The following is an 18,751-nucleotide window of genomic DNA, read 5'->3' on the forward strand; positions in this document are numbered from 1 at the left end:
CTACAAATGACCATAACAGAAAGAAGCCACAAGAAATTGAAGACTTCTGGGAAGACATGGAGGAAGTAACTAACAACGTACCAGAAAGACATGTGAAAATTTTAATGGGTGATTTCAATGCGCAGCTTGGTAAGGAGAGAAAATTCAGAGAAATAACAGGCCCATACTCAGCACATATTCGCACGAACAGAAATGGGGAACACCTCATAAAATATTGTCAAAACTTTAACCTCAAAATCATGTCAACACAATTTCAAAAACCAAGACAAAAACTTACAACATGGAAAGCACCCAACACAGTGTGGGGAGAATTTCAGATTGATCATGTGGCCATATCCAAGAAAAATTTGCGGGAAATTCTAAATGTCAGAACACGTAAAGGAGTCTTCGAGTCTGATCATTATTTGCTACAAGTTAAGATTAGGCCAATCCCAAGACTGAAACAGACAGCGCAAAACAAAATAGTCAAACCTGATCCGGAATACTTGAAGATAAACAGGGATAAAATCGTTGAAGAAATTAATAGGCATTCAATAGACACATGGACAGATCTGGCGAAGGCAGTTCAGAAGACTATGTGCTGGGGACAACCACCTAGAAAACGCAAACATAGGTGGTGGAACGCAAATTGTGATGAAGCCATTGAGAGAAGAAAGCAAGCATGGGACAAGTTCAGTAGCTACAGAAATTCAGAAACATGGAAAGAATTTCACGAAGTTCAGAAACTAGCATCGAAGGAAATCAGAAGGGAAAAACGAGCATATGACAATAACAGACTAAAAGAAATTGAGGAAGATTTCAAAAGAAATAACACAAGAAATTTTTACAGAACTTTCAAAGAAAATATTAAGGGCTATCAACCCCCTAGCCTCTGCTTCCGAAGAACAGATGGATCCCTGGAAACAAACACAAAAGAAAACTGTAAAATTCTCAAACATTACTTTGATAAACTTCTTAATTGCAAAAAACCTACAGGAAAATTAACATTCCAAAAGACCACATCTAATGCCGATTCTGATCCACCCACAATAGAAGAGATAGAGGAAATCATAAAACAAATGAAAAATAACAGAGCTGCCGGAGAAGATGGTATTATCGCTGAGATCTGGAAACTCCAAGATGAAAACATCACCAAAAAAATCCATAAGATTATCTCCGAAATTTGGATCACAGAGAAAGTGCCAGAGGAATGGAAATGTGCATTGATCCATCCGTTACATAAAAAGGGTGATAAGTCAGATCCAAACAATTACAGAGGCATATCGCTAGTACCAGTTACATACAAAATGTTCTCTAAGGTGCTATTAAACAGACTAGAACCACAAGCAGATCTGCAAATTGGGGAATACCAGGCGGGCTTCAGAAAAGGGAGATCATGCATCGAACAGATCATGGGAGAAATTTTGGAACCCTTCCACATACACACAGGTGTCCGACAAGGAGACGGGCTCTCACCAATCCTGTTCAACATGGTGTTAGACAAAATTATCAAGCAGTGGGAGGAACAAGTTAAAGGAATACAGCTGGGAAGAACACGTGAAACCAAAACAATCATAAAATGTCTGGCATTTGCAGATGATATAGCCATACTCAGCAATAATACACAGGAGGCAAAGGAAGCACTGGAATGCTTGCATGAAATAGCTGCCAAAACAGGTCTGCAGGTATCTTACGAGAAGACACAATATATGGAACGACAGACCAACAATGTACACACCATGCATACTGTATATGGATCCGTAGAAAGAGTCGAAAAATTTAAGTATTTAGGGGAGTACATACAAATGGGAGGATCAAACAAGGCGGCTAACATGGAACGAACGAAGAAACTCCAGAAGGCATACAAACTCACATGGTCACATTATAATAAGAAAAGCATATCGAGGCAGGCCAAACTTAGGCACTACAAAACAGTTGTATTACCAGAAGCATTGTACGCGTCAGAAACAACCACAATTGGAGCATCAGGCATCATAGACACAGAAAAAATAGAACGCAAAATTCTCAGAAAAATATTTGGACCAATTCACAGAGATGGCATATGGATGAAGCGACCTACCAAAGAGCTGTACCAGCACACTGACAGACTAACAGACGCGATCAGAAAACGCAGATTAACTTTCTATGGGCACATACAGAGATTGGACAACAACCAACTTACAAAGAAAATTTTTGATGTAGTAAACAGCTCAAGCAAGAAAACAAATTGGTATCATGAAATAGACGAAGACTTAAGGCAGATAGGGATCAACAGGCAAATGATAGGAGACAGGAAATACTTCAGAAACAAAGTTAGGAGTGCAAAATTTATTGTAAAGGAGAGAAAGAAGACAGGAACATTATGGACAGAGCAAAGGAAACAGGAGCACAGCCAAAGGATGAAGAGATTTTGGGAAGAGAAGAGGAAGAGAGGAAAGAAGTGAAAATTGTGTCATCATGTGATTTTCGAGTTCAAACACTGTCCATAAGGGCAACAATGAAATGAATGAATGAATGAATGAATGGTAAAAGAATGTAGTCTCATTAAATCAGGTGATGCTATATGAATAAGATTAGAAAAACGAGACACTAATAGTTGTAGAGTAGTTTGGGTATTTGGGCAGCAAATTAACTGATAATGGCTGAAGTAAAGAGGATATAAAATGCAGACTGACAATAAGAAAAAAGCATTTCTAAAGAGAAATTTGTTAACATTTAATAAAATTTAAGTGTAAGGAAGTCTTTTCTAATTATGTCTGTATGGGCCGTAGTCCTGTAAGGAAGTGAAAAGTGGACAGTAAACAGTTTATACAAGAGCAGAATAGAAGCTTATGAAATATGCTGCTACAGAAGAAAGTGGAAGATTACATGAATAGACTGGATAACTGATGAAGAGGTACTGATTGAATTTAAGACCAAAGACTTTGAGGCAAAACTTTATTAAAAGAAGGGACACAATGATGGGACACTTCCTGAGACATCATGAAATCGTCAATTTGGTGCTGGAGGGAAGTGTGTGTGGATAAAAACTGTAGAGGGAGAACAAGGCTTGAGTACAGTTAGAAGGTTCAAATGGGTGTAGGTTGCAGTGGTTACACAGAGATGATGAGATTTGCACAGAATCGACTAGCATGGAGAGATACATCAAACCAGTCTTCCAACTAAAGACAACAACAACAACAACAACAACAACAACAACAAACAAGATTCAGTTCTACGTATATCGCCATAAACTGAAATAAATCAACTACCAAACTGCCAGCAACAGGTGAGAAAAGAAGAAAAGAATAACATTGCAGAACTGCAGTTGTCAGTAGATACACACATCCTTCAACAATGATTTTATTACCTAATTTAATGCTGGTAACAAATTTCAAACACATAACGCTCCACAAGTTCTAACCGAAATGCTTTTATTCTAAAAATATGAGATGCTCAGACAAAATTATACAATGGAACTGTAAAAGAGAAAACATCCAATTATGAACAGATGCGCAAAACTATAGGCCTATATCTCTGACATCAATCTGTTGTAGAATTTTAGAACATGTTTTTTGCTCGCGTATCGTGTCATTTACAGAAACACAGAATTTACTCTGTAGGAATCAACATGGATTCCGGAAACAGCAATTGTGTGAGACCCAACTCACTTTATTTGTTCATGAGACCCAGAAAATATTTGATAGAGGTTCCCAGGTAGATGCCATTTTCCTTGACTTCCGGAAGGCGATCGATACAGTTCCACACTGTTGCTTGATAAACAAAGTAAGAGCCTACGGAATATCAGACCAGCTGTTTGGCTGGATTGAAGATTTTTTAGCAAACAGAACACAGCATGTTGTTCTCAATGGAGAGATGTCTACAGACGTTAAAGTAACCTCTGGCATGCCACAGGGAAGTGTTATGGGACCATTGCTTTTCACAATATATATAAATGACCTAGTCGATAGTGTCGAAAGTTCCATGCGGCTTTTCGCATATGATGCTGTAGCATACAGAGAAGTTGCAGCAATAGAAAATTGCAGCGAAATGTAGGAAGATCTGCTGTGGATAGGAACTTGGTGCAGGGAATGGCAACTGACCCTTAACACAGACAAATGTAATGTATTGCGAACCCATAGAAAGAAGGGTCCTTTATTGTATGATTATATGATAGCGGAACAAACACTGGTAGCAGTTACTTCTGTAAAATATCTGGGAGTATGCGTACGGAACGATTTGAAGTGGAATGATCATATAAAATTAACTGTTGGTAAGGCGGGTGCCAGGTTCAGATTCATTGGGAGAGTCCTTAGGAAATGTACTCCATCAACAAAGGAGGTGGCTTACAAAACACTCGTTCGACCTATACTTGAGTATTGCTCATCAGTGTGGGTCGGCTTGACAGAGGAAATAGAGAAGATTCAAAGAAGAGCAGCGCGTTTTGTCACAGGGTTATTTGGTAAGCATGATAGCGTTACGGAGATGTTTAATAAACTCAAGTGGCAGACTCTGCAAGAGAGGCACTCTGAATCGTGGTGTAGCTAGCTGTCCAGGTTTCGAGAGGGTGCGTTTCTGGATGAGGTATCGAATATATTGCTTCCCCCTACTTATACCTCCCGAGGAGATCACGAATGTAAAATCAGAGAGATTCGAGCATGCACGGAGGCTTTCCGGCAGTCGTTCTTCCCGCGAACCATACGCGACTGGAACAGGAAAGGGAGGTAATGACAGTGGCACGTAAAGTGCCCTCCGCCACACACCGTTGGGTGGCTTGCGGAGTATAAATGTAAATGTAGATGATACCATAAATCACACTAATGGATCATGTGCAGCAGCCATCTACAGGGCAGTGCCTGTAGCCATGAGGAAAGTGTTGAAATTCTAATGCTGAAATCATTTTACTAAATGCCTCTAGAACAGTTACACGATAAGTTTTCCTTCTCCATCTGTTCCCAATCAATTTCAAAAGAGCTGAAACTGCCAAGGACAGCCTTAGAGAAGTATGCAATTTTTTGTGTCCTGCATAACATGAAAGGCAACCAAGTTTTAAACTGCTTTGTATATTTTATGCATTTCTATTAATTTATATACAGATTTCTAAGCTACTATGAATTAAAATTTTTATAAAAAGTGTTAATTATGATTTGTAAAACATATTTTTGCTATCTGGTATGTACTTTATGATTTACTACAACTACCAAGTTGAGTATTATGTGGTGAACCGAGTTTCTACAGACACTGTCACAAATGATAAAATTTGACTACCAGTACATGCCTGTACTGAAGCCAGAACTAGGGGTAGGCATCACAGAAAGCTTACTGAAAATATCTCTATGCAAGAAATGTAATAGAAATAATGTCTTACATATTTTTCTGCCTCCATTTTAGTTTTGGAACTGATCTCTTCTTAGGTGCAGGTCTTTTTCTTTCTTTATTTTTATGACATTCAATGGCTGGCAGAGCATCAACTAGAGCCTTTAAATCTCCTATTACTGCTCTTTTCTGACGTCGTCGTTTTTCCTTCTCCTCTATCTTCAACTTTTGAATTGCATTTATTTCTGTAACAGATTTCTTCATCAATTTCTAGAATCCCTTCAAGAAATCCAGACTACTATAAAAACCATTACTGTGAAATAGCACCACGTTTTGTCCAATAGTCTGTATTGCTATCAACAAATAAACTAATAAAAAAAATATTGGTTAACATTGGTGACTGGGTTTGCACTACTGGACTTATATAAATTTGGAAAAATACACTGTTCCAGCATTATGGGGTTTACAAAATACAATGTATGGGTGAACTAGAGGAAGAACAGTACATAGCAGACCTGCTAAAATGTTTAGATTCAGCTGCTCCTACCATGAGAATAAATTTCATCTTAAAGGAATAATTTAATAAATTTTGCACCTTTTTATTCATACATGTAATACGGAATAATATTTTGGGGATGCCATTTTCAACAAACTAATGAGTGCACAAGAGAAAGTACTTTAAACTGCATGTGAGATCCAACAGAGTAAATATTGTAATGACTGTTTAAGAAGTTTGGAATATTAATTACAGCCTCACAGCACATTCATACACTGAAGAAATTTACTATCAACAATGACACCGTGTGTGTGCGCGGGCACGCATGTGTGCAATGCTTTGTGTTCAAAAAGTAAACTGGTAATTTTATTGTCAGGTAACATAGCAAAACTGTATTTCACACTTATTACTTACTGCTAATGAAGGTCTCATGCCTGGCAAGTCGCCTTTCTTTCTTTGATGTAATACGGTTTTTGAATTCCCTCTTGCTAACTGAGACAACACTTCTTGAGTCATCAAAACTGAGGTCCTTCTTCAAGTCTTCAAATTTAATATCCATTCCAGCAAAAATGTTATTCTCTGATATGTTTGGGAGGGGTGTTAAAGTATCTGTGTCCTGTGGGATAGTTTCATCCTTCAGTGAGACAGTGAAATTTCCAGCATCTTTTACTTCAGGCTCCTCTCTTGATAAATGAAATTTCTTCCTCAATCTTTTCACTTTACCCATTTTGAAGGCCTAAAATACAAGAAAACTGTTAGCGTCACAAATATAATGTACTTTGCAATGGGTACACACATGAATAAACAGTGACAGGAATATCACTTTTGTAATGAGTGGTTTCTTCACTTTGTAAGGAAGCTGGAAAAAAAAAAAAGACTGGTACACAGGAATAGACAAAAGGCAATATTCTGTAAAGTAGAAGTTTTTCTAACTTAATTTGATCAGTGATAGTAATAATAACAATCAAATACATGCGGATGGATTACTACTGGCCAAATAGAAGAAGTAATAATCAGCAGACAGATATACAGAAAGAAACAGTAAATGGCTTGGAAAAAAAAGATACAAAGTACACACAAGAACAGAAATAAATGAAAATAAACTACAGCACTGAAGAGAACAGGGTTGTGTTCCACCCATATTGTATGGACTTACTCAAATTCATAACAAGGGTCTAAATATTACAGCCGAGAGCAAGAAATATTGGTGCTCATAGATATTACTTAGCTAAACATCTTTTGTCATTTTTGAAACCATTTGTGAGAAAATGTTCATACCACATTTGCAACTTGATAGACTTCATCAAGAGATGTAGTTATCTGAGCTGTTCCAAGTTAGCTTTGATGTGGTCTATCTTTTTACAGCACCCCGACTTGTAAAGTTCTGGGACCGATTGGCAACAAATTTCAAGTACACATCACAGCCTTATTCTTGCATTCTTCTGCCTCAACCTCTATAATGTTTAACAAGATACTTTTTGAAGAAAGTGATAGCTGTGGGAAGCTGCCCCTCTGCCACTTCACCTCCCTCCAAACCTTAGTGGCCATCTTATGTACGTAGGGTTTTGAGGAAAGTGCCCTGGAATCAGTAGCTCTTCAGTCAAAAGATTTTTGGCAATATGTTCATGACACTTTTATAATGGACACCCCTTGGAGAGAAACTGTTAATGTAGTTTTTGCACCATCTCAGCTTAATTCATAAGACCATCCTGTTTACTATAGCAACAGGAAAATATGCTTGTCTCCCATTCTATGATGTTCTGATTAGACAGGACAATGGCTCTCAACGTCATTCAGTTCACTGTAAGCCCAATCACATGCATTTATATTTAGTATTCCAGTTGTAATATTCTTCTGATTCTGAGAGAGTGCATAAAAAACTTGACCATCTAAGAGCCCTCTTTAAGGAAAATTGATATTCCATTTGGTAGATCAAAAGGATGTCATCAACTAAAGAAAAAGAAAAAAATTCTGACAATGACGACAGTAAGCCAGCAAAATCCACAGTTTCATTTTGTTTGTTGGCGACATCTCTATCAAGACAGGCAGGGTCCTATTAAAGTTCAAGTGACAGTGGCTTTCTGTCCACCATCCAACACTGAGGACATTCTTGATCAGTGGATTACTTTTGTTATTGCAGAAGGATGGAGTATAAAAGGGCTGTTCAAAAAATATCCAATATTTTTTTACTCTAGACATGAAGAATCATATCAAGACAAACACTCTCTGTTTGTAGGCACAAGTGATGCAGCTGCCCAATTTTTTCACACCTGCAAAAACAGTCAGTAGCTGGCTAACCGTTGATAAGTGAACACATGTAAATGGTAGTCATCGGATTGTGTGCTGTAGATAAAATTACAGAAAAAGTGGAACAATGTTATTGCATCAAATTCCATTTTAATCTTGGCAGTTCTAAAGCTGAAACACTCAGCAAGATTTAAGAAGTGTTTGAGGACAAGGGGATAGGTACCACACAGATAAAGGAATAATACACCAGTCTCAAAAACAGCTGCTTATCAGTGACGAGTGATGCACATTCAGGAAGGTCCTAAATGTCCGTAAATGAAGCGAGGACACTGACGGTACAGGGAGACAAATCAGAATCAGAGAACTTGCAGACAAGGTTAAAATTAGTACTGGACCCATCCATTCCATTTTAACAAAACATTTGGATCTCAAGAGGATCTCAGCAAAATTTGTGCCAAAGTTGTTAATGACTGGAACAGAAGCAATTTTGTCTGGTGATCACACAGGACATGCTGGACACTGAACAGTAATCCCAACTTAACACTGGTGATTAGTTTTGAGTTTATGGGCACAATCCAATTACAAAGTTCCAGTCACTGCAATGGAAGCATCCATCAACCCTGAGACCCAAAAAGAGAGGCAGGTCTGCAGCAATGTGGAAGTTATGCTGTCCTTTTTATTTTTTACTCACATAATATGGTCCATCACAAGAACACCCCTGAAAGTACTAATGTCAATAATGAGTACTACTAAGACGTTCTGCACTGCCTTTGTGAAGCACCGACACACAAACAGCCAGACTTGGGGACAGCAAGCAGTTGGCACCTTCACCATAATAATGCACCCACTTTTCATCCTCAATTAATTCAGACTTTCTGACCAAATACCACATGGCTGTTCTTCGTAAGCCTCCTGATTCCCCTCACCTAACACCGAGTGACTTCTGGCTTTCCCCTAAACTGACCCTAAAAGGGACCAGATTTCAGAACAGGGAAGACATTGTTTGTTTGTTTGTTTGTTTGTTTTGTTTTGTTTTAGGGTGCAGAAACAATTGGAGTCATACATGCCCACATCAAAACCACAGAACATGAAAAACAGAAAGGAGTTAAAAAAATGACTATACATCAATCCCAAATGACATAACAGAAGACAGCAAAAAACAAGGACATGGAGAAAGGGCTATGAAAGACACCATACAGTAACAGAGGTCCAAAACTAAAAATTTCATGACCTTCGGCATATTGCTTTGATGGATAAAAAGTAAAATGTGGTCGACAGCCTGCGCGTCATTTGTTAAAACGACCGATAACTCAAGATGGCAAACCCCAGCGGGAAAGTAAATGGTTAAAAAATGGACATTCCATTAGGAAGTGGCAGACATTTAAAACTTGGGCACAATGTGTGCAAAGTGGTGGGGGAGTGCCATTTATCAAATGATGATGACTAAAATGGCAGTGCCCAATACGCAACCTAGTAAAAATGACCTCCTCCCGGCAGGAGGGCTGAGAGAAGATCGTCCAAGCCGCTGGGAGAGGCTTAATATTCCTGAGCTTATTCCCATGAAGGGAGGACCAATGGTGATGCCAAAAGGACACCTCCTGACAGACGGCAACACAGAGATCATTGGAGGGAATAAAGGAACTAGTGGGCTGAGGTACGAGGACTGCAGCCTTGGGGCTGCAGTGTCAGCAGCCTCATTTCCTGGCAGACCAACATGACCAGGAACCCATATAAACTTCACAGTGGCTCTATCAATTATGAACAAGTGACAGTTTTCCTGGACCTGTTGCACTAGCGGATGGGTGGTTACAGCACACATAGACTTTGAAGGGCGCTTAGAGAGTCTGAGCAGAGTTCACAATTGAAAAGACGGTGTTGCAGGATATACTCCGTGGCCTGTTACAGGGCGAAGAGCTCAGCTGTAAATACTGAGCAGTGTGCCGGAAGCCGACATCTAAAAATGTGGGTGCCAATTATGAAGGCACACCAACACCATGGTCAGTCTGAGAGCCATCAGTGTACATACAGATTCTATCGCGAAATTCCATGCAAAGGTCATGAAACTGAAGGCGACAGAGCGAGGCTGGAGTAGCATCCTCAGGAAGTGAATGAAGGCCAAGGTTAACATGGGCCACTTCATGAAGCCAAGGTGGTGAAGGGTTCACACCCACCAGGCAAGTTGCAAGTAGTGTGAAGTTAAGCTGCCGAAGTAAATGCCAAAAGCGGACTCCTGGAGGTAACGGAAAAGAGGGACACGCCCCATACTGGCAATCGATGGAATCATCAAAGAAGGAGGCATAGGATGGGTGGCTTTGCATGGCAGAAAAATGGCATGCATAGCTGCTGAGGAGAAACTCATGGCGGTAGCACAGTGGTAGTTCAGCAGCTTCAGCATGCAGACTCTCAACCAGACTAGTATAAAAGGCGCCAGTGGCCAAACTGATGCCACGATGGAGGATAGTGTAGAGACAACGTAAGAGGGATGGAATTGCAGACACATAAACAAAGCACCCATAATCAAGTTTCCAACAGACAAGAGACCAGTACAAACAGAAGAGGGTGGTTCGATTGGCACCTAGGAAGTACCATTGACAAGTAGGGCACTGAGGGACTGCTTACAGCAGGCTGCCAGGTAAGTCACATGGGAGGACCAAGAGAGTTTCCTATCAAGCATGAGCCCCAGGAATTTTGTAGTTTCAATGAACAGATAGGCAACAGCGCAAGATGTAAAGGTGGTGGGAGAAACCATTTGTGCCACCAAAAATTCATACAGACTGTTTTGTCGGTGGAAAAACGAAAGCCATTGTCAATGCTCCAGGAGTAAAGACGATCAAGACAACACTGAAGGTACCACTCAGTGAGACAGGTCCATGGAGAACTGCAATAGATGGAAAAATTGTCAAAAAAACAGGAGCCGGAGATGCCCGGCAGGAGACAGGCCATTATTGGGTTAATGGCGATAGCAAAGAGGATGACGGTCAGGACAGAACCCTGAAGCACACTGTTTTCCTGGATAAAGGTGTCCGACAAGGCAGAACCCACGAGCACCCTAAAAACTCGGTGTTTTAAAAATTCCCAAAGGAAACTGGGCAGATAGCCACGGAAGCCCCACGTGTAAAGAGTACGGACGATACCAGTTCTCCAGTAGGTGTAATAGCCCCTCTCCAAATCAAAAAACCACGGCCACAGTCTGAGATTTTCACAGAAAACCATTCAAGACATTGATGGACAAAGTAACAAGATGGTCAACTGCCGAACACCACACTCAAAATCCACTCTGTGCAGTCGTTAGTAAATTGCATGACATGAGCCACCGTACTAGCCGGGCATGAATCATACGTTCCATCACCTTGCAGACACAGCTGGTGAGAGAGATGGGGCGGTAGTTAGAAGGAAGGTTTTTGTCCTTGCCGGGCTTAGGTATGGGTATGACGGTGGCTTCACACCAACGTCCAGGAAATGTGCCCTCTGCCCAGATGTGGTTGTACGTGTTAAGCAGAAAGTCCTTGCCCACAAGAGAAAAGTACTGCAACATCTGAATGTGAACAGCGTCTAGCTCTGGGGCAGAGGATCGGAATGAACTGCGAGCATGATCTAGCTCCCTCACAGTAAAGGTAGCATTGTAGCACTCACGATTCTGAGAAGAGAAGGGTATCACCCGAGCCTCCTCCACTTGTTTCCGATGAAGGAAGGCAGGGTGATAGTGGGAAGAGCTCGAAATTTCCGCAAAATGGCGGCCCAAGGTGTTGGAGATAGCAATAGTGACCACGACATCATCATCTTCTACTGCCAGGCCAGAAACTGGCAAATGGATCTTAGTCCCTGAGAGCTGTCGCAAGTTGGCCCACACGACAGAGGAAGGGGTGGAACTGTTAAAAGAAATAGTGAATGACATCCAGCTAGCTTTTTTTGCTATCCCGGAGAACGCGACTACAGTTTGCACACATCTGTTTATAATGAATGCAGTTTGCCATTGTAGGATGATGGTTAAAAATGCAGAGCATGTCTCCGTGCGTGAATTGTGCTGCGGTATGCCTCAGTCTACCATGGGACTGGGACACAGTGTGGTAAAGAGGAAGTGCGAGGAACGCGATGTTCTGCAGCAGTAAGGATAATGTTTGTGAGATAGCCCACCTCGTCATCATAACTGGGGAAATCCTGTTCTTCGAAGGTCGTCAGGGAGGTGTAAAGCCACCAGTCAGCCTTAGTAAGTTGCCATTTGCAAGTACACTCAGGTGGGGTAGGAGTCAGCAAATGGACAGCACATGGGAAATGGTCGCTTGAGTAGGCATCAGAGAGAATGGACCACTCAAGATGAAGGGGCAAGCTGGGCAGTGCAGAAGGATAGGTCCAAATGGGAATAGGTGTGTGAGGAGTCGGAAACGAATGTGGGTGTTCCAAGCAGAAGAAGTTGCGTTGATTAAGAAGATCAGCCAAGAGGGCACCTCTCCGACAGGTTCTGAGAGTACTCCAAAGGGCATGATGCACATTAAAGTTACCGAGTAGCAGAAATGTGGAAGGTAGCTGCCCAATAAGCTGAAGGAAGTCTGTCCTGGTGACATCAAATGATGGATGGGCATAAATGGTACAGAGGGAGAAAGTCAGGTGAGGAAGGAAAAGGCGAACTGCAACAGCTTGAAGATGAGTAGTCAGGGAGATAGGTTGACTATGAATGTCATCAAGTATGAGCAGCATGACGGTCCCATGAGATGGAAAGCCAATCACAGGGGGAAGGTCAAAACGAACTGGGAAGAAATGTGAAAGGTCAAAGTGGTCATGACGACACAATTTTGTTTCCTGAAGGCATACAAGGGGATGCTGGAATGTCATCAAGTATGAGCAGCATGACGGTCCCATGAGATGGAAAGCCAATCACAGGGGGAAGGTCAAAACGAACTGGGAAGAAATGTGAAAGGTCAAAGTGGTCATGACGACACAATTTTGTTTCCTGAAGGCATACAAGGGGATGCTGCAATGCTAAAAGCGGCCATAAATCCTCTTTGTGAGACCAAAGCCCACAAATATTAAACTGGAAGAGAATCATGATGCGGAAGTGATGAAAGGGTGTCACCTCCGCAGTTGCCAAGTGACAGTTTGCGAAGAGTTGCTGCTACAGGGCACATGGGGGTCCACAGTAGCATCAGCTTGCTTGTTCTGCCGGTCTGTGGAGTCCAACGCAGCAAAATTGTTGGTGGTGCGCACCAGTGACACAGAGGCTGGCCAGGCTAAGTATCATGTGGCAACACCAATGAAGACGGAGTGACCCCCTGGTACGTGCAAACCCTATCTGTCGACCTGGGGCTGGGACTCACATGTTACCCAGTCACCTGTTACGCATCAGACACATGGGCCAGCCTTTAGGAGCGCACAGAGAGGGAGAAGAAAAAGAGGAACCTCAAACAAAGAAGTGGAGGAACGAGAGGAGAAGGGAAACAAAGAAAGGAAAAGGGAACAAAAGACAGGGATGAGACTTTTCTTATGTCAGCGACAGACAATGCTCAACATTCCCAATAGCACCCCAGACATGTTCCCCAAGGGAGGGGAAAAAGAATACCAAGAGGACAGACATGCAGCACGGAAGGGGGAAAATGCTGCAAAGGCTGGGGGCCCCGTGGCAGCCAAGCACGAGTCCACCAAAGAGTGGCGAGCCCCCTGGGGAGGGGAGGCATCATGCAGAATTCCATGGAGCAGCTGTGCACCACGTCAAAAGAAGCTTTCCTGTGATGCTTTCAGAAGTGGCAGCAACTTTGGGAGAGATGTGTAGAAGTCAAAGGGAACTAATTTGAAGGTGACTACTGTCAAACAATTGTGTGTGAATAAAAATTGATTTTATCAATAAAAGTCAGATACTTTTTGAGCATGTAAACCCTTGTCAGTGTGGTATGGTATAATAGTTTAGATCACACATACATTGGAAGAACATTATGTACACTATCAATGCAGCACTCGCGTGTTGCAACCAATGAAATCTCCACTGTTGAACATTAGATATCCACTGAGCATACAACTGAATATGATGAATCAAAAATTTTGTCTACTGGTTATGCACTTTGGGATTATTAAACATTTTATGAACATACATCAGGCAAAAAACCTTTTAACCAGACCAGTGGCTATCAATTGGCTAACACAGGGAATCCTATTATTTCCATGATTTGCTCTCAGTGAACACAACGGAGTAAGCCGAGGGACACAGCGAGCGGCAACCCAATGGACATCTGAGTTTCCACCACTGATGGCATTGCCTGCTGGCAGTGTGGTCGGTCTTGCAATTATGATTATGACACACGCACAAAGTGCGTATAGTGTGATAATGAATTGTGCAACGTACGTAGCCGATATCTGTGTTTGATGGCTCACCTGATGCCAGGTGCCTAAATGAAATATCGTGCATGGTAGTAAACAATGACTGGTTGCACGGCCAAAACAACACAGATTCTTCAGTATCCTGGTAACATTTCAAGGTCCACAGCTTACAAAGAGTATGAAAAATAATAAATGAAATCCCAGGAATCAAAGGCCTTGACTCTGGCAACAACACATTTCACTATCATTTGCTAATCATCTGCAGTGGTAACATATTGGTTAGAGCAAGAGAATCAACTAACCTCTTACACTCCAGTTCCAGCATGTAACCCACACAAGATGCCAGTGTTATGCAAGTAACTTAGCAGAAGATTGGGTAACCAATCCCAGCTGAAAACTTATGTTAGCAAACCAATCAATGCAGGTGACTTCTAGGCTTAAAACCTTCATAGTTAACATAATGTTCCCTTCAGGTAACCATATGCAAACTTTTTCACACTACTAGTAATATGGACAAACAACAAACAGAATGTATACACCAGGTGGTAATCAGTCAACATTCACATATGTTGGGGTAAGCTCACTTATGTACTCTTTACAGCCTACACATTCTTACAAGAATAAGAAACGTTGTCAGTAAGAAAATCAACTTTTTCTCATCTACAAATGGAAGAACATGTGCCATATCCTTCACAGCTCTCAATAAAGCCTATATAATCATTAACTTCCATGGTCCCTCCAATGACATGGATAGGAAGGATATTGAAAAAGTACAAAAACACTGGAGAGAACTAGAAGAAACAATGGATAAGTAGGAAACAATGGAGCAGGAGAAGAAACTCAAGAATAGCTGGAGAGTACCCAACCCACAACAGAAGAAACAGACTGGTAGACCCGTGCAGAAACTACAAGCTGGTCCCTAGATCTACAGCATTTGAACATTTTCCCACAAAAGACATGGAAATGTCACAACACTACATTAAGGGAGATCTCCACTATATAGTGAGTAGCAGCTTTCCTTTTCATAATATTGTCACATTCCATCCTGGATTTTCCGTTGTTTGAACAATAAATTAGGGGTGTTTCAAGTGGATCATATTGCTATTAGCAGGAAAAATGGCAATAAAATACTCAATATGAAGGTACTGAGCAGTGCCAAAATTGACTCAGATCACTATCAGATCACTATCAGTCACTGGTCAGGCGAAAGTAATTCCCACTCACAAAGCACAGAAATAATAACTGCAATAAATTCACAATTCACAGATTCAATTCAGCCTGTCTGCAAGATAATGACATTCTCAACAATGCATTAGCTAACAACTACAAAAAACCATGACATGCAGCAATTGCTACTACATCAGCGGCCAAGAAAAACAAACATCCGTGGCACACAACAGCGTGTGGCAAGGTAATTGAGTATGCAAGCAAGTGTGGCTCAAGTGACACACCAATAAAAGGACAATCATACAATCTTCCTAACAACCAGAAAAACCACAGCCAAAGTTATCAGAAAACCCAAGAGAGAGTATACAAGGACATCATTGAGTGGGCCTTACAGAAGAACAACAGAGACCTTCATTAAACTATCCATCTGCAAGTAACTGCCTGTTTGGCCCAGACACTTCACCTCCATGGACCAGATGGGAAATTTAAACTCAGTAAAAAGGACTGCAGGGTAGCAATCTCAGAATACTTCACCAGATTCCTCAACCTGAAGAGAAGTTGTACTCTGGGATTTCCACCAACTGAAGAGAAGAGCCAGATGATTATTTCCCCAAATCAAATCCAACAAAGCCTCACCTCATGTAGAAATCTGTTGACTTCCAAAATACCCAACTCTGTAGGCGAATATTCCCTCTTCTGCACATGAACCAAATTGGGTGTAGATAAGACCTTCAACTCTTTGAAAGAAAAACTGACCAATATGACATCCAAAGTAAAATTTACAAAAGTGTCAAGAAAATTCAAGATAAGAACTGGTGTTAGACAAGGAGACCATCTAAGGAGAAATTGACACCATCAGAAACAAACATATTATTAACTTCTGCAGTAGATGATGTTTTGATAATTAGTCTTTTCAGATGTTGGCTTCATGTCAACGTAATAAATTCAATCTCTCTGCAAAATTTCAGGTAAAATAGCTGCAACTATAGCTCTGGGGGTCACTGCAGAGAAGTTAGCATATTCATTAAGAATGGCACATTGTTGTTGTAGTTGGTTGGTTGGTTGGTTGGTCTGGAGTGAAAGGGACTAAACTGCAAGGTCATCAGCACCTTCATCTGTTAACTGGCAAACCAGGAGTGGTCATCAAAGAAAGAACGTGAAAGGTAAATCCTGGAAAGTCTTCTTAAGTATAACTAACACAATAAAAAAACAGAGATAAAGGCCCAGAAAAAAGACAGCAAAGACAAGATCAGCAAGACAAGGCATTAAAACCAAAAAGTGAAAAAGAATAAAGAGAATAAAAAGGTGGAAAGGCCAGAGGCTGGGCCACAGACCAAGGTCTGACAAGGGAACCCAGGAGGAGGAAGGGGGGGGGGGGGGGGAGAGGTGTGGAGGGGTGCCCCACCAAACCCTCAGGCAGTCAATGAGGCAAAAGCAACCAAACTAGAGCAGTCTATGAGTAAGTAGGCCACCGTCAGGTGGGCTCTGCTTCAGCATCCTCATGGCAGAGAATGTGGCCACGGGTCAGCAAAGTGTTGCCAATGCAGAGTCGACAGAGGGCAGTGGATTCCCTGTGAGAAGCATGCAGGGAAGACTGCCTCATGGTCATGATCTCCTTAATTGTCCTCACTTTGTTTGGGGAGATCAAGGCAGACCATTCTGGTTCAGACTTCCAGCAACTGATGGTCTGCTTCTGGAATCCCAACCTCCAAATCGACATTCTGGTGGCCACGTTGGCCTACAGGTCGGCTCAATAATTTTGCAAAATCCCAACATAACTGGGAGGCCAAACAAAAACAATTGGTCATCCAGCTTGTTGGAGGTCAGTGACAAGATCCTGGATAGCCACAACCAGTGAGTGAGGAGAGTAGTGCTGGTCTATAGTGTGAAAGCTGCTAAGGAGTCACTACAGATTAGGATACCCTTGCCAGTGCAAGAATGAACATGGGTAAGGGTTAGTTTAATGGCCATCAATTCAGCAGTGATGACACTGCAGCTGTTTAGCAGAGAGTGGAGTTGACAGCACCGTGCATGTGTGTTTGCAAAGCCTATTCACCAGTCGACTGTTGAGCCATTGGTGAATACCACTTCTGAACTCGGATATGGCTCTAGAACAGCCAAGAGCAGGCAACAAAAAATCATGGGGTCAACAGAATCTTTTTTGGGCCAGATACAAATCTGAGATTGGGATATACGCCATGTGGACAGGTGACAGTGGAGGAAATTGCAGTTCCTAACAGGCACACTGGATGCAGGCAGCAAATGTGAAATCAGTTCTGTGTTGCTGTTATGTGAGGTGGAGTTCCATTCCAGGAAAAAGGACACGGTAGTTGGGATGTTCAGGGAAGCTATGAACGCATATATCGTAATTCAGCAGCTGTTGTTGGCACCTCATAGGTAATGGAGTGACTCCAGTCTTGACTAGTAGGCTGTTTAGAGAGGTAGTTCGGAAGGCTCCTGTCGCAAGTCAGCCCCCACAATGATGAATGGGGTCCAGTATTCACAATTCTGAAGGTTATGCTGAACCATATGCTAGACTCCCATAATCAAGACAGAATAAAATCAGGGGTTTGTAGAGCAGCAAAAGGATAGAGTGGTCTGCATCCCAGATAGCGTTAGTGAGGCAGTGAAGTGTATAGAGGTATGTCAACATTTCACATAGACTGGTGAAGGTAGAGGAAGCCACGTCAGCCAGGAATTGAAGACCATTCCCAAAAACTGGTGTGTTTCAACTACGAGAAGTAACTGATTGTCTAGGTAAAGCTCTGGGTGTGGGTGGGCAGTGCAATGGTGACAGAAGTGTGTGACATGAGTCTTGGTGGCAGGAAGCCGAAAGCCATGGTTGGGAACCCATGACCGCACCTTTCTTATGGCGCCCTGTAGTGACTCTCAGCAACACACAAACTAGAGGAGAAATATTGAAAGCAAAACTCATCGGCATATAAGGTGGGTGATACCAAGGCACCACAGCCACCACTAGACCACTGATGGCCACCATAAAGAGAGGAACTCTTAGTACAAAGCCCTGCGGGACCCCGTTCTCTTAGATACGGGGTACTGAGTGAAGCACCCACTTGAACCCAGACCATATGGTGCAACAGGAAGGTCTAGACAAAAATCGGGAGTTGATCCCGGAGACCCCACTCATGTCAGTAAGGCTGATTGTGTGGTAACTGTCCATCTCTAGGAGAGAGATGTTTCAGCATCTGGCTGTGGATGCAGTCTGGCCCTGAGGCAGTATGGGGGAATGGACTAGAGTAC

The 18,751-nt window shown here is 42.0% G+C and overlaps 1 protein-coding gene across 1 annotated transcript in view; it reads right to left on the minus strand.

The window, feature by feature from the left end:
* The window catches only part of LOC126260227 (ribosome biogenesis protein SLX9 homolog), a 97,916-nt gene that overhangs the window by 46,931 nt on the left and 32,234 nt on the right, over window positions 1–18,751 (minus strand). The window contains exons 2-3 of the mRNA XM_049957530.1: window positions 6,185–6,506; window positions 5,327–5,519 (exon numbers count right to left, since the gene is read on the minus strand). Of these exons, the coding sequence (XP_049813487.1) occupies window positions 5,327–5,519; window positions 6,185–6,497 (506 nt within the window). The 5' untranslated portion in view covers window positions 6,498–6,506. The remainder of the gene's footprint in view (window positions 1–5,326; window positions 5,520–6,184; window positions 6,507–18,751) is intronic.

The sequence above is a fragment of the Schistocerca nitens genome, chromosome 5, assembly GCF_023898315.1.
Source record: "Schistocerca nitens isolate TAMUIC-IGC-003100 chromosome 5, iqSchNite1.1, whole genome shotgun sequence".
In the NCBI taxonomy this organism is placed as follows: domain Eukaryota; kingdom Metazoa; phylum Arthropoda; class Insecta; order Orthoptera; family Acrididae; genus Schistocerca; species Schistocerca nitens.